This window comes from Gavialis gangeticus, unplaced genomic scaffold (genome assembly GCF_001723915.1).
Source record: "Gavialis gangeticus isolate Ggan-Ray unplaced genomic scaffold, GavGan_comp1, whole genome shotgun sequence".
NCBI lineage: Eukaryota > Metazoa > Chordata > Crocodylia > Gavialidae > Gavialis > Gavialis gangeticus.
In genome coordinates this window covers 45556299-45570800 of record NW_017728998.1, presented here as the reverse complement: position 1 = coordinate 45570800, position 14502 = coordinate 45556299, and the positions used below count along the sequence as shown (strand labels likewise).

Here is a 14502-nt window from a genome sequence, read left to right as displayed (position 1 = left end):
GCCTTACTGCATGCCTTTGCCACCTTACGCTGGATGGTGAATTCCAGCAGGCGATGATCGCTGTCACCCAGGTGGTCGAGCACCCGCAGCCCCCTTACCAGCTCATCACCCGTGGCCAGCACTAGGTCCAACAAGGCATCTCCCCTGGTGGGGCTGTGCACCTCCTGGGTTAGATGGAGGTCCTGCACTCTGTCTAAGAACCTGCGTGAGTGTTCAGACCTTACATAGCCAAAATTATTTTGGTACATATTACACCCTGAAGAAATGGCCAGTGCTTCATGGTTCTTAAGTAATTTCTAGGTTGTAACTTTCAGGGCTTCAACCAACCTCTAAACATAAAAGACCAGCATGAGACCAACATGAGGACAAATTATCCTACCTGCACCTTCTGGAGGTTCCCATACTTTCCCAAAGCAGCTGGTTCTGGCCCTTGTCAGAGACAAGATCCTGGACTGGATGGGCCATTTCCACCTGACAGTTGTTGCCCTTGGGTCTTGTTACTGAAAATTTGATCTTCTTCACAGGCCGTGAGACCCGACTCCCCCTGCGTATCAGAGGGGAAGGAATGGGTCCCAAGCTCATCTTCAGTTTTGACCAGCTAGATATTGGGAAGATCTTCGTTGGGTCAACACACAGTTATGAGGTGAGTACTTGGCCCATGGTGTACGTACAACAGATATCCTAACTCCTTACTGAACAGCCTTGCAGTCAAGGGAAAGTAACTCTGCAGATCAGGGAGCTTCTTGCACTCCACAGCTTCAGGTAACTCAAGCTGGTGCACCTGGTGTCTTCAGTATAAGCTCCAAATGAGCACACTCAGGGCTTTCTGAATGGCTCTGAAAGCCATGTCTTTGGAAGGTGTGTATTCCTTTGTGAAGTGGTGATTGCAGCTTGCTTCTAGGAAGGCACTTTTTCTTGCCACATCCTTCTTATAGGGTTTCTAGATAAGATATTTTGAGTGGAATAAGAAGCACTTTTAACATTAAAACTATACATACACAGTAGGTCTGCAAAGCAGCACCGTTTCGTTTCGCCTTGAGTTTTGATGGTTCAACGAAACAGCGTTCCTTTTCGAATTTCATTTTGATTCGAAACAGCTGTTCCATTCTGTCAAAACAGAAAGGCTGTTTTGACATTCCACTGAGCATGAGGAGTCAGCCAGCTGGGTTGACTCCCCATCCCCTGTGCGAGATCGTGCTGGGGCAGGGAGTCAGCCCAGCCCCAGTGCGATCTAGTGTGGAGGATGGAGAGTCAACCCAGCTACTCTACATATAAAGGACAGCTCTTGACTTGGTTCATGTCCCGCTGTGCTGTGATTATTAAGAAGACACCGTAGCTGCAACAAGGTTGCTGCATTTGAACTCAGATTCCCGGAAGTTTGCTGCAAACAACCCTCTTGTTCAATATATCCTGTAATTCCTAAGATTAAGAGAATACCATTTCCTCTGTTATTTCAAAATTGTTCTTTGCAAATGATTTCAAATACATCTCACTCCCCAGCCTTCACACTGTTTGCGGCAAGGACTTTAAGAATCATTAAGAAACAGAGAGTTTCTACAAAGGAATGTCCTAATCATTTCCCCCCTACAAAAGCATCAAATATTAGCACAAATGGAAAACGCAGCAACCTAAAGAGGTATTAAATGAGGCAATGCATCATACTGGACATTTTTGAAAGCATGGGTATGGCAGGGAAGGACATGTAAAGGTGTTTTCTTACAAAAATATTTTGCTGTCTATGAATTTTTAATGCCGATGCCTTATTGTTTCTTTCTCTATCCATTTATTATTTTCTGTACTTGAGAAAATTTGAATAACTGGATGTTGCCCTTAGTCAAATGCGTTTCTTGGCAGCTATGTAGTGAGTAAAATTTACCACGGTGCAGCCTCTGTTAGGTATCTAGTGTGACTGAGAAGCAAGGTGTGTGAGAGGCCCATGTAGTTTTATGCTTACTTTTATTTCCTCCATTGAGGAATAGGGCAGTGTGAACTACATGCAACAGCCACATTTAAAAACAAATCACATTTTTTTGCTTCTGATGCAATTCGTTTGCCAGATTCTGCAAGGACAAAAAGTAGTAAAGAGAAAAACAAAAGCCCAGACCCGAAAATAGATTAAATGTGTCTATGGAAGTGGCAGGATTTTGCCCTGGAGCAGTCAGGAAATTTACAACTTTGCTTTGGGCAAAATTTGTCAGTGACACACTGCCAACATTTGCTGGAAGAAGTGGTGACATTTTGACTAGCATAAAGGGTCTGATCTTGAGAGAAGTTGAGCCTGCTCTGGCTCTTGTTCCAGTCAGTGGGCTTTGTGGGTGCTTAGGAACTTTCAGAATCTAATCCCAAATCACATTTGTTTTTGAGTAATTTTAAATTCATAGACTATGCTTCTGAATCTTTGTGAGATGACAGTTGTTTGAATGGGAGGTTGAGGGGTAGCATGCACCCTGTTTCTCAGCTGGCATACAGAGTTTAGTCAAGATAAGATAACCAGCAAATTAAATAAAAAAGAAAAGGCCCTGCATTGAATCAGTATTGTGGATGCCTCTGGAAATAGCAAGAATGATATTTTAAAGTGCAATAAACAGCAGGTGACCTTGTTACATGCAAAGAATGGTGGTCAATAAAATGAGAAGTGGGTTAATAAAAATTGCACTTCAGTATCATTGCACCTATCATCTGATTACCCCAAAGCACTTTTCAAGGGTAGGGTAAGCAACCAAGTAATAAATATAAGGATACTCCCTGGGAAGGGTGTGATTGGGTATCTGTATAATATGTTTTGTCACATCATTTGCACATGAAACTGACGGGTTTTGCTATTATATTGCCTGCATTTAAATTGATATCTGTTTTTGTCTAATATACCTATCTATAAAACACAGTTATAACATTTCTGTTTGCAGTGGTTTATGTTCCCAGCTCTAAACAAGAAATGTGTATTGTTAATGTGATTATTACCACAGAGCCAGTGCCCTCAGCTTAGTGCTGGAGTAGGAATCAAATTCATTCAGCACCCTGCAGGATGAGTGCCCATCACGAGCAACATGGTCATAGAATGATTCATCAGTACTGGTGGGATTGTTACTGGCTGCTCTTTGGCAATGGAGCTAACCCAGAAGGGTCTTGCTGAGTGTCTGTCTTGCATTGCATGTTCAGCATAGAGGACTGTTTTCTCTTTTCAAAGTCATTGGTGTAAATCCAGAGTAACCCTTTTTATTTATTTGGAATTACTGCAGATTTACATGAGTGTAAGGGAGTGCAACATTTGACCTATTGTATTTTCCTTGGCTTCCATCTGGCAGTGTCAAGTCACTCCTCTCCCCCCCCAACACGCACACTTTACAGATGTTAATCATTTAATTAGAAAACAAATCAATTCAATATGTGAGAAAGGAAGGTTTCTTGTATGTTTTCTTTCTGTCCTTTTTCTTGTTGCAGGCAATTCTGTCTAACAAAGGAGCCATTGATGCCCTGTTTAACTTGATCCCTGCATCTACTGCTCTTGGCTCTTGTTTCACCTTTGATCCCAAGGAAGGCATCATTCTGCCAGGTGGGCTTCAAACCATCCAAATCTCGTTCAGTTCCACCATCTTAGGAGAGTTCATGGAGGAGTTTAGGTTCAACATAAATGGATCACCCAAGTCTGTGAACCTGACTATTAGGTAAGATGGATTATAGCGATTATTAGATCATTTGCATTTTCACAACACCTCTGGTTTTAGATAGTTTTTACTCTCCCCAGGCTCCTATGTGGTGAGTATTCCCATCTCGTTTTACAGATGGACATATGGAGGCCCTGAGAAGGTAAGAGATTTTGTCCAGAGTTGCACCAGAGCCAAGAGTAGAAGCCAGGATCATGGTTCCTTATCCTCAGCAATAACCATAATCTACCCACTGTTTCTTAGGTGTTACCACATTTATATGGTGAAGTATAAGGTTCTTTGAAGGGAGGAAGTTTCTGCAAACTAATTTACCTTGGAGATTTCCTGTCCCTCAATGAGTGGCATTCACAACTGGGCAACCATTCAAATCAGGCCAGTTGAGCACTTTGGGATAATCCATTTGCATCAACTTCTGCCATGCAGTGGCAATCTTCTGAGGCCCATTTGTATCCACATGCAAAGAATTGTCATGGGTACCAGTGTAGTGTTTTCTGTGTCATTGCTCATTCTAAAAGAAAGAGTCTCTCCTGGAGAAATATTTCAATGAGGATTGTACAGAAAGGCAGCTACATGGGAAGGACTGTCCCAGCTAGTTAGCTCTGATACTTCTGGTTGTTTTAAGGGCACTTTGGAAGTGCTTAGTGTCTGGAGGATTTAGAAGGTGGAAGAACTCATTTTTTAAATGTTTTATGGTCAAGGTAACAGTTGGCCATTTGTACCTTAGCAATCACTGTGTCATCTGAAACCTACTTGAGCATTGGATAGGTAACTTTCTGGTGCTGGAACATCCTAAGTTTTGCTATACATAGTACACTAGGGAAATTAATAAATAGCCTCATTCTGTGATGTACTGAGTGTTGTAGCTCCTCCTATTGAAAATTAGTTGGGATCATCTTGAGAAACTGGCCCCAAAGCAGGGAACACTAGATCACTGTTGACAGTGAGACTCTGGAACCTATCAATGTTGCAAAGTGGGTTCAGCTTGGTTGTGTAACTGGAACCTGACATTTTCATCCAAAGATAGAGCAGGCAGCACAGCAGCAGCTAGTAGCATATTGCACTTGACTAGGTAATTCCTATTCTTAGTAACAGCAAGTGCTGTGGTAGTTCATATATCTCATGAGATAAATGTTGATTCACAAGATCATTAATTTTACAGATAGCACTAAAAGAAAAAAAATAGTGAAGATTAAGCTGTATCTGGTTTAAAGGATAATCTTCACAATTTGAATTAATGTGGGGGCAGAGTACAGAATTGAAGGGCCAATCCTGCTGCCTTCTCCAACCTTTGTTGGGCACCCTAATGATGTAGAGAGCCTGCCAATGTAGAAAGGCATTGCCATGTGATAAGAGAAGACTCTTTCAGTGCTGGAGAAACATAGAGCTACCTTATGCTATCACAGTTCTTCCCCCTTATAAGCCTGAAAGATGGGATATATTGAGGCTGGTGGAGCAGTTGCTCATCACTTTGGAGATACTGGGCTGGGGTGCAGTTTACAGCCAGCCCTTGGAAGGTCCTTCTTATATTTGTTCAAGGGTATTCTGAAATAAAATTACTCCAACCACAAGTGTAGGAGAGTGCTACCATGCTGGTAAGCATCAACTATATTGTGAACATAAAGTAAGGCTATGCATGTATTACTGTTAATAGATTCAACAAAAAGTATCTTCAGATTCTCATATGCACATTCCGAACTTTCCTGTATGTCAGAGTCTGCATTTGCCCTGGGTTGCAGGAGTCAAGACATGCCACATATCGGTCTAGTCCTAAAAGCTAAGTAATGTCCATGCTAGGCATTGAACTAGTTAACATGGAAGAGGAAAAGGCTGTCTGGTAGGTATTTTATTGTTATACATTTGTCTTCTTGGTCCAGTCAGAAACAGCAATAAAGGAGGCTTGTATCGGAGCAGTATATTGGCTATATCCCAAATTATTGTGCTGCTACTGTATAAATACTGGTCCAGGCACATTTAGAATCCTGTTTAAAGCATCTTATTTGAAAAGAGACATAGTATGACATGTGTATAGCATATAGGAACGCAGATTATAAATGGAATGGAAGAGACCATACATGAAGAGAGGATGACAAATCTGGGGATATTTAGCCTGTAGAGATGAGTAAAAGATGGTGTGATTGCATCAGTTACATTAACAGAGATGTTACTAAGCTCCATGATCTACTTTAAGCTGTTGAATAGACCAGAGCTGGGGGTAGTGCAGGTTTGAACTTCGGAATCAGTGTTAAGAATTAAATGAAGTTATTATTTTAGAGTGATGAGTAAGTAAAATGACATCCAGTTGTGGTGATGAAGTTAAATAACAAATTAAGCCAAAATTGATGACTGTACCATCTAGAAATTAACAAGTCAAACATGGTGTTGGTTTGGTGGTTGAAAGTACCCAGCTTTTCTATTTGGCAACCAAGAGAGCATGTTTTGTCATAACGCTTTTCCTTCCCCAAATTGGTTTTGGTATGTTTTTGCATGGAGTGGTTTTTGCCTTCTACCAAGACATGATTTTGAATGTATCCCTCACATTGATTGTACAGGGTAGTCACCAGATGCCTCCTGAATTGAGATACCTGTAATTACATCCACTCTAACAGTGTGTGGCTATGTAATTACAGGACATGTTGGACAGGCAGGTTGCAGTGGACAGTCATCTTTTCATTTGACTCTACACTTTATCTCAGTTTCCTCTCCAACTGCCAGCTCAACTTCCTTTGTCTCAAGAATAATGGAACCTGCTTGTTGTTTCGTCTTTTCTAGACTCCTTCTCCTTCATTGTCGCTTCTGTCTTTTCTGAGAGTACAAGGTCACTAATGGTCTTCTGCTCCGTTCCCTTTCTTTCATGAGTTTGCACTCCTATGTTCACCTCCTATTGGGAATGCTGTTCCATGGGATCCTTTAAAAGCTCTTCACTCTCTTCTCGTTGTCCCTCAGGGTTCTGTTTTTAGTCCCTTTCTCCTCTTATTCTCTCTGTGATCTCATCTGCTCCCTTGGTTTCTACTTGACCGGGACCTCTTGGGAAGGAAGCATATATCTCTGGGAGGGTCCCCTCTTCTGACTGACACTGGCATGAGGGGCTGCCCTCATCTGATGATTAAGAAGGAAAAAGAGACTGTCAGAAATCTCACCCTTATGTAAGGAGGGACAGTCTGGGTATGATTTCAGGGCATCAGCTACTGGGCTACTCCAAGTTAGAGAAGCTAAACTGCTGCACTGAATGTATACATCAGCCCATTTAGGAGTCCCAGCTGAAGCTTGGAGGAGACTAGTGGAAGGATGTGTTGTCTGCATGAGGTGACATCTCTAATGGCGTAGGGCTGTCAGGCTGTAGGAACTCTTAAATTTCAGGGCAAAAATTTCATTGCAGTTTCTGAAACTTCACCTGTTAGCTCATAAGAGAGTTTCCAATCCCACGAACCCCTGGATGGCCTCTGCAAAGATGCTTTGGAGCACCACTGTCCCCTCAGAGTGGGACTGTTCCAGTTGACCCCATTCTAGCCAGAGCTGTAGGCTCTTTTGGTTGTGTTTTGTCTGCCACGTTATTTCTTGGCATTATCCTGTGATGTATCATGCCTCCTTGTTAGTGTTTTCTTTACCACTCCCTTCTCATACCATTCATCCCCTCCAGAACTGCCATTCATATCTGTAGGCAGCCCCTTCATCAGCAGAGATATCATTTGGATATCACCTTTTCCATTGACTGTGCTGATTGGCACTTTGACCTCATCCTGATTAAAGTGGGCATGTCTTCTGGATTTGGTTGGATGCCCAGTCACCACAAATCTGTAATTGGAAGTAAATGTAGAGGTCCTTTCAGCTGAGCATTGGCTGTCAGAATCTGAGAATGCTAGCTTAGGTGCAAAACTGTTATCTATATATTCATTTGGCATTATAACACTTAAATTAGGAAGGGAGGATAGGTCATGCTGCTTTTGAAAACAGAACTGGTAATTGGCCACATAAGCATTCGTGCCTTCTCTATTATACATTTCTCCTGTGTTCTATCCACCAAACAAATGTCTTCAAATTGCTAACATCCACCATAACAGCTGATTATAACCCAGACACCTAGTCGCGTACTCTATACCTGTCATTTCTGTTCACACTAAAATTTTGGCCTGTCTGACATGTCCTTATGGAGAGAAGCTTGAGCTTTTGAGTAAGCAGCACATGCTCAAAATGGCTAAAAGAGACCTTTTTATCTTCCCCTTTAAAGTGACCCCACTACCTCCTTTTTTCTTATCTGAGAAACCTGTGACTCTCTTGCCAATCAGCCATATTCATTCCCTTTGACTTGAACATCCATTTAGTCCTCACACCTAGGCTATGTCTAAGTTTTGCAGATTTTTTCTGCACTCTTCTAAGCTACTGCCTTTCCTATCCTTCTGTAGCTGAAATTCTTATCCAGGCTCTTAGCATCTCACATCTCAGTTACTGCAGTAGGTTTTTTTTTCTAACCTTGACAAATTCAGTTTTTCCTTGTGCATATCTGTTCAGAGCGTTGCTGCAAAGATCTTTTCTCTGTGCCGTTGCTTTGAGGATGTCACTTTTCGCATCCCTCCGCTGCCCCCCCACCCTTTATCATATCAGACAAAAGCTACTTGTCTTGACTTTCACCCTTTGTAGCTCCCCTTCTACCTCCCTATTACATCTCATTCAGTATTTAGAGGCAAGTGTCAGCCTCATGACTATCATGATGACAACCTTCATTGCCTATTTGGTAAATGCTTAAAGGACCACCTTTGTGCTTATGCCATATTGTCTCTCATGCTTCGGAGAAGCTCCCTGTAAGGATTCACAAAGCTTTTTTTTTTTTTTTTTTTTTTTTTTTTTTTTTTTTTTTTTTTTTTTTTTTTTTATAATAATTCTCCTTGCAGTCCAACCTGAAAACTCTTTGCTGTGAAGCCTGCAGAACATTTGATAATATTTAGGCCACTGGTGCACTGAGATCACTGCCCATCATGCTGACCAATATACTCTCGCTGTCTCCTAGCCATCTGTCTGCATCCTTCTGTCTCTTCTCTTATACTTCAGCTGCAGGCTTTTGAGGGACTGTGGGGTTCTTTTCTGTTTTCATGTAAGTGGCATAATAGGCTCCTGACTGGGACTCCAATGTTTGTGGTATAAAAATACGTAAATAATAATAAGCCACCTACTAAGCAGTAGTTCTGCTACAAAGTAATCTTTGTGCCTTCCCCTTCCCAAAGTGTTTGAGAGACCTTGTGTTCACTAAATTAAATCAGACAGCTTTAGACTGCTCCAGCTCTCTGTGGGTCCTTTGCCCACTGCTCCCCTCTGACCAAGCATTAAGTGTTTTTGCTGTAACACACTCAAAAGGTTCAGTTGTTTCAGAATTTACTGCCTTTTCTCATTACCTGCAAACTGCACTGTTATCAGCTGTTGTGCATGGAGTCCTGAGATAGCATTGTATGCAGAGTTTCAAGACAGACACTGAGAGTTTAACTCATTCAAGCACTGACACAAACCAGTGAGCAAAAACAGCAGTAGTTTTCCTTAGGACAGTCTATAATCAGGGCAGTCTTAGAGGGAACTTTCTTTTGTGATATGGCAAGTGTCACTAAGTGGTGCTGTTATACATATGGGGGTGTAGGTTGTAGTCGTGTTGGTCTCAGGACGTAGGCAGACAAGGTTCTTTGGGTGAATCTGATATCTTTTATTAGACCAACTTAAATAGTTGGAAAAAAATTTTAAGCAAGCTTTCAGGTTTAAAAACCCTTTGTCAGGCTGAGGATGTTTCTGCAGTTGGTGTGTGCTCTTCCTGGATGGGATGAAAAGTAAAGAAGCCGGAGGCTGGGCTGGTATGCATACAAGATAGGCAATCAGTGAAGATGTAAACTGAGGAGTCAGTGGGTGAGAGACAGGCTGGGTTTGTGGGGAGAAGGAGGATGAATATAGCAGTTAAATAGTGGAGAGGTACCTGGGGACTCAGATGTCAGGCAGGTTGTAAAGTGTTATAAATCCAATGTCCATATTTAGTCCATGGTTTTTAGTTTCCAGGGGGTTGATGAGGTGAAGTTCCTAGGTGCGTCTCTGAGAAGTGTTTTGTAAGTTTCCTTTGAGGATTAGAACTGAGAGATTGGAGAGAGAGTGGTTTTCTTGTGCAAAATGTGCCCCCACAGGTCATTGGGTATTCTTGTCTTTGATAGATTTCCAGCGTGCATTCATTCTGGTGTGCATTTGTTGTTTGGTCTCTCCTACATATTTTTTTTCCATCAGGGCATTTGGTGCATTGGATGAGATATATGACATTTCTGGAGGTGCAGCTGTAAGAACTGGGAATGTTGATGGCTCTGTCGTGGGGTGTAGTAATTGTGGGGGCAGTGGAGATGTGTAGATAGGTTTTGCATTTCTTGTCATGGCATGGTCTGGATCCATTCAGTGTGCTTTGGGCCATAGGAAGTCTGCTTCTGGTGATGAGGTTAACAAGGTTCAGTCCTTGTTGGAAGGCTAGGCTGGGTGGTTCTGGGAAGATCTCTTTAAGAATAGGGTCTCTTTCTAGTATGGGTTGCAATTGTTTGAGGATTTTCCATATGGGTTTGAGGGAGGGGTGATACGTCATAACCAGTGGTGTGCAATTCATGGGGGGTTTTCTTCTGTACTGCAGCAGTTCTTTACATGGTATCCAGGTGGCTCTTTCAAACGTCTGATCTATCTCTCTGGAGGAGTGTCCTTGTTGTGTGAAAGCCTTTTTAAGATTGGTGAGGTGGTGATTGCAACTGAATCAATTCGGAGAGATTCAGACATAGACACAGCTTTAAATGTTTTTTCTATGTACCTCTAGGTACCAGGCAGCTGGTGATCGCTGTGATGCTGGGGCGCATGGAGTGTTCCACAGGAACACAGGGGAGTGGGGCCTCCAGCGTGCCCCCTGGCAGAACCAAAGTGGACTGGAAGTACTTCTGGTCCACTTCCGGGTTCACCACCAAGCACATGGAGGGCCCCCCGCACTCCTGTGGGATGCTTTCTGCGCCCCAGCATCACAGTGATGACGAGCTGTGCCTGGTACCTCAAGGTGTGTAGAATAAACTTTTAAAGCTGTGTCTGTGTCCAAATCACTGATTCTCCAAATCAGCATCAAATCTTCAGATTCGGATTCAGGCCGAATCCAAATCTGAATTGAATAGGGTCTGCTTCGCACCCCACTACAAAGAACCTTGTCTGCCACTGTTATACATAGGGATCTTTCATTTAACATGCCCAATTTCCCAGCCATGTAACTGCCATTTTGGGCTCTTACGCATAGTTACTAATAAGGCTGTCAGTCAATCGCAGTTAATCAACGCAAAAATAAGTTAATGCGTTCATTTTTTATAATCGTGTTAATCACACACATTGTTTTGACCAGCGGAGCAGACCAGCTGCGGACCAGCTGGAACCTGTAAGCACAACCCCAACCCTGGCCTGCCCCATGCTGAGCAGTGCCTAGGCAGAAGCTGCTACTCAGCACAGGGGGAAAGTGGCCCCTTTCCCTCACTGCTGCCAGGCCCATCCTGCTGCAGCTGCCCAGAGCCCACACCCAGGCTGCCCTGTGGCTCTTGTCTGCTGTCATCACCAGTGACTCCAGGCCACCCAGTGAGACATTGGTGGCAGTGCAGAGGAGTCACAGGGGCTCTGGGCGGCTGCAGCAAGAAGGGCCCAGCAGCGGTGAGGGGGAGAGCCTGCTTTTCCTCCACACTGAGCAGTAGCTTCTTCCTGACTGCTACCACCGCTCATCATGGGCAGATGAGTTTGGAGCAAGCTCAGGGTGGACCAGGGTTGTGGTTGTTCATGTGGGTTCCAGCTGGTCCGCCCCGGCTGGGGTGAGTCCAGAGCAGGCTGGGGTTGGGTGTGAGGCTAGGGTTGTGGACTGGTGGTGGTGGCAGGGCGAAGCCGCAGGGCATATGGGCTCTGGGCTGTTAGGTAGTGGTGGGGAGGGTACTGATTATTGTTTAACTGTGCAATTTAAATTGTGATTAATTGTGACTTTTTTTTAATCTAGCAATTAATTGTGATTAATTTTTTAATCACTTGTCAGCCCCAGTTAGTAATAATATTCCAGGTACAGTACCCTTCTCCACTGTGCATGCTCCGTAGGTTGCACTCTGACTGGGAAGGTTTATGCACATCGTGCCATCAGTCCCAAAATGGTGGCTAGGTAAAAATACATGGGCAGTGGGTATTAGATGCTGAAGGAAGAGGTCTAGGAACTCACTCAGGAAGTAGGAGACCCAGATTTACAGCCTCTTATCTAGAGCAGGTTTGAACTTATATTTCTCCTATTTCCCAGCATAGTGTTTCCCAGCCACAGGTAAGGGCCAGGACTAGAACCAGAGGGGCTGCCCATCCACCGCAGTAGCCATCTACTTAGTTACACAACTTCTAGCTTTGCTTTCCTTCCTCACCACACATCTGTGTCTGTCTCCATCTCCATCTCTGTCTCTAAGGGATGGAGCAGGGCCCGTAGCCTGGTGATTAGCATACTGTGCTAGGAAGCAGGAGATATTTGTTCAAAACCCCTTTGGGTTAGCAGGAAGGGCGTAGAACAGGGGTTGGCAAAATATGACCCACAGGCTGTTCTGGCCTGCCAATTGATCTGATCCAGCCTACAGCACTCCACATGGGGCTGAGCCCTGCCCAGGGAAGCCCATGCCATGCTCCCACCTGTGCTTGCCCAAGGCCCTAGCCAGTGCCCACAGCTTCATGGCAGGGCTGCTCCCTGTGTGGCTGCAGCCACCTGGGTACTGCTTGGCTCCCCCTGCTACCTTCCCCATGCTACCTGATGCCCAGAGCAGTACAGCAATGGATAGAGTAGAAGAAATATGAGGAGCTGCTGGAAGCAGGGGTAGTAAAGCAGTACCCAGGCAGCTGCAGCCCCACTGAGAAGCTGTGCACCAGGAGGAGCCCCACTGGGAAGCTGTGCATGCAGGGCCAGAACCGTTGGTGGGCACAGACAGGATCATGATGTAGGCTGCCCCAGACAGGAGCAGGAGGGGCTCAGTACCATGCTGAGCACTGCAGGGGCAGCCACGAGCTGGATGGGGGAGGGGAGCATGGACTGTACCTGCACCCCACTGCCCAGGTGAGTTCGGCTGCATGTACCCCTTGCTCCCCCACTCCCTCTCCCCATCCCTGGCCAGCTCCTGGGACCTAGCACATGGACAGCCCTCCACACATGTACGCACCTACTCCCTCACACCCTGCACACCCCTCACCCCCACAGAATATACAAGAGTAGGACTTTATTTTGAACTATTATGCGATCACCTCTATATACACTATACAAACACATAAATTAAGACAAAATTATTTTTTAAATGAATATATGTTATAGTAGATATTTGATTTTTTGTACACAATTTAGTACATGAGTACACCTCCCTGACCCAAGCTTGTAGGGATTTGGTAAGGAAGGCTAAAGCAGCACTGGAGCTTAGATTAGCTTCTGGGATTAAGGATAACAAAAAGTCCTTCTTCAAGTATATAGGTAGCTGTCACAGGGTCACGCAGGTACCCTGTTCCTATGAGGGAATGAGGGCAGCTGAAACTCCTTAAGGCAGCCCAGGTGCTAGTTGCCAGGGCAGCTAGTCTGGTCACATGACCAGCAGGGGGCAGGGCTTGGCCTTTATAAGCAGCCCAGGCCGAAGCCTAGTTAGCAGTTCACCGCTGGCAGCCTGAAGAGCAGCAGCTCTACAACAGAGTAGAGTAGAGATGAGCAGCCTGATCGCCCGAGTTGCTGCATCATGGCATGGGTGGAGAGAACCCTGACAGGGACGTTTTGCAGGAAAGCCAGGTTGGGCCTAGACTGTGTTATAGCCAGAAGGCTTATTGTTGTGTTACAGCCGATGGGCTTATGGTTCTGTTGAGTTATTGTTAGGCCAGAGGACCGGGCGAGGCTGTAGGGGTGGAGGAGGCCTCATTAGGAGCTCCCCAGAGAGGTGGGGTGCTCCCAGCGGCGGAGTGTGGTGCTACATTGCGGGGTGTCTAGATCCCAGCCCCAAGAAGGGGCGAACAGAGGGAGAGGCCCTGGTGAGGGCACCAGAGTTTGAGGTGATTGACAGAAGCCCCGGAGTGGACGCATATTATTGATAGAAACTCCAGAAGGGGTGCGAACTGACAAGAGTCCAAGAGGGGCTCCACTGCAGTGGGAACCCCGAAGGGTCAAAGGGGCCAGGTAAGGCTCAGGCCACCTGAGCCCAAGTGGGAAGAGTCCCAGAGGGGCTCCACTGTAGTGAGGACCCCGGAGGGTCAAAGGGGCCAGGTAAGGCTCAGGCTGCCTGAGTCCACTAGGGACGAGTACTATTAGTAAGCCTGAGAGGGCTAACGACTAGAGGGGCGCCGGTTGCGTGACAAGCCCAGGGGCGCTAGAGAAGGGGCGCCGGTTGCGTGACAAGCCCAGGGGCGCTAGAGAGAGGCGCCGGTTGCGTGACAAGCCCAAGGGTGCCTGACAGGGCGCAGAAAGGAAAGGGACCAGGTAATGTCCAGAAGAGCTGTGAGGCTTGCGGCGTGCTAAAGGGGAGGTAGGAGGCACGCATAGCCCCTAAGGCTGGGGTGCACCTGGTCACTCCATACAGAACGGGGACAGTATCAGCATAACACCGTGTACAAGGGGATCAAAGGCAGCCTCCCATAGAGACTTATATATACCAACAAGACGTGGCGGGTGAGAAAAGAGGGTGCTGGATCACCTACTTGACATGGCAGGGGGGGCGCTAGAGGAATCATGGCCACTCCTAGGCCCCACACTGTGACTGTAGCAAGAACAAGTCTCGGGGTAACACTGGACCCCTACGAGGCAGGGCAGGGCAGTTGGTGACGGACGTGCAAGAGA

The 14502-nt window shown here is 45.4% G+C and overlaps 1 protein-coding gene across 2 annotated transcripts in view; it reads left to right on the top strand.

The window, feature by feature from the left end:
* HYDIN (HYDIN, axonemal central pair apparatus protein) overlaps window positions 1-14502 on the top strand; it is a 533466-nt gene that overhangs the window by 186935 nt on the left and 332029 nt on the right. For both annotated transcript variants that reach the window (XM_019505831.1, XM_019505830.1), the window contains exons 10-11: window positions 525-643; window positions 3442-3665. In XM_019505831.1, coding sequence (XP_019361376.1) covers window positions 525-643; window positions 3442-3665 — 343 coding nt within the window. The remainder of the gene's footprint in view (window positions 1-524; window positions 644-3441; window positions 3666-14502) is intronic.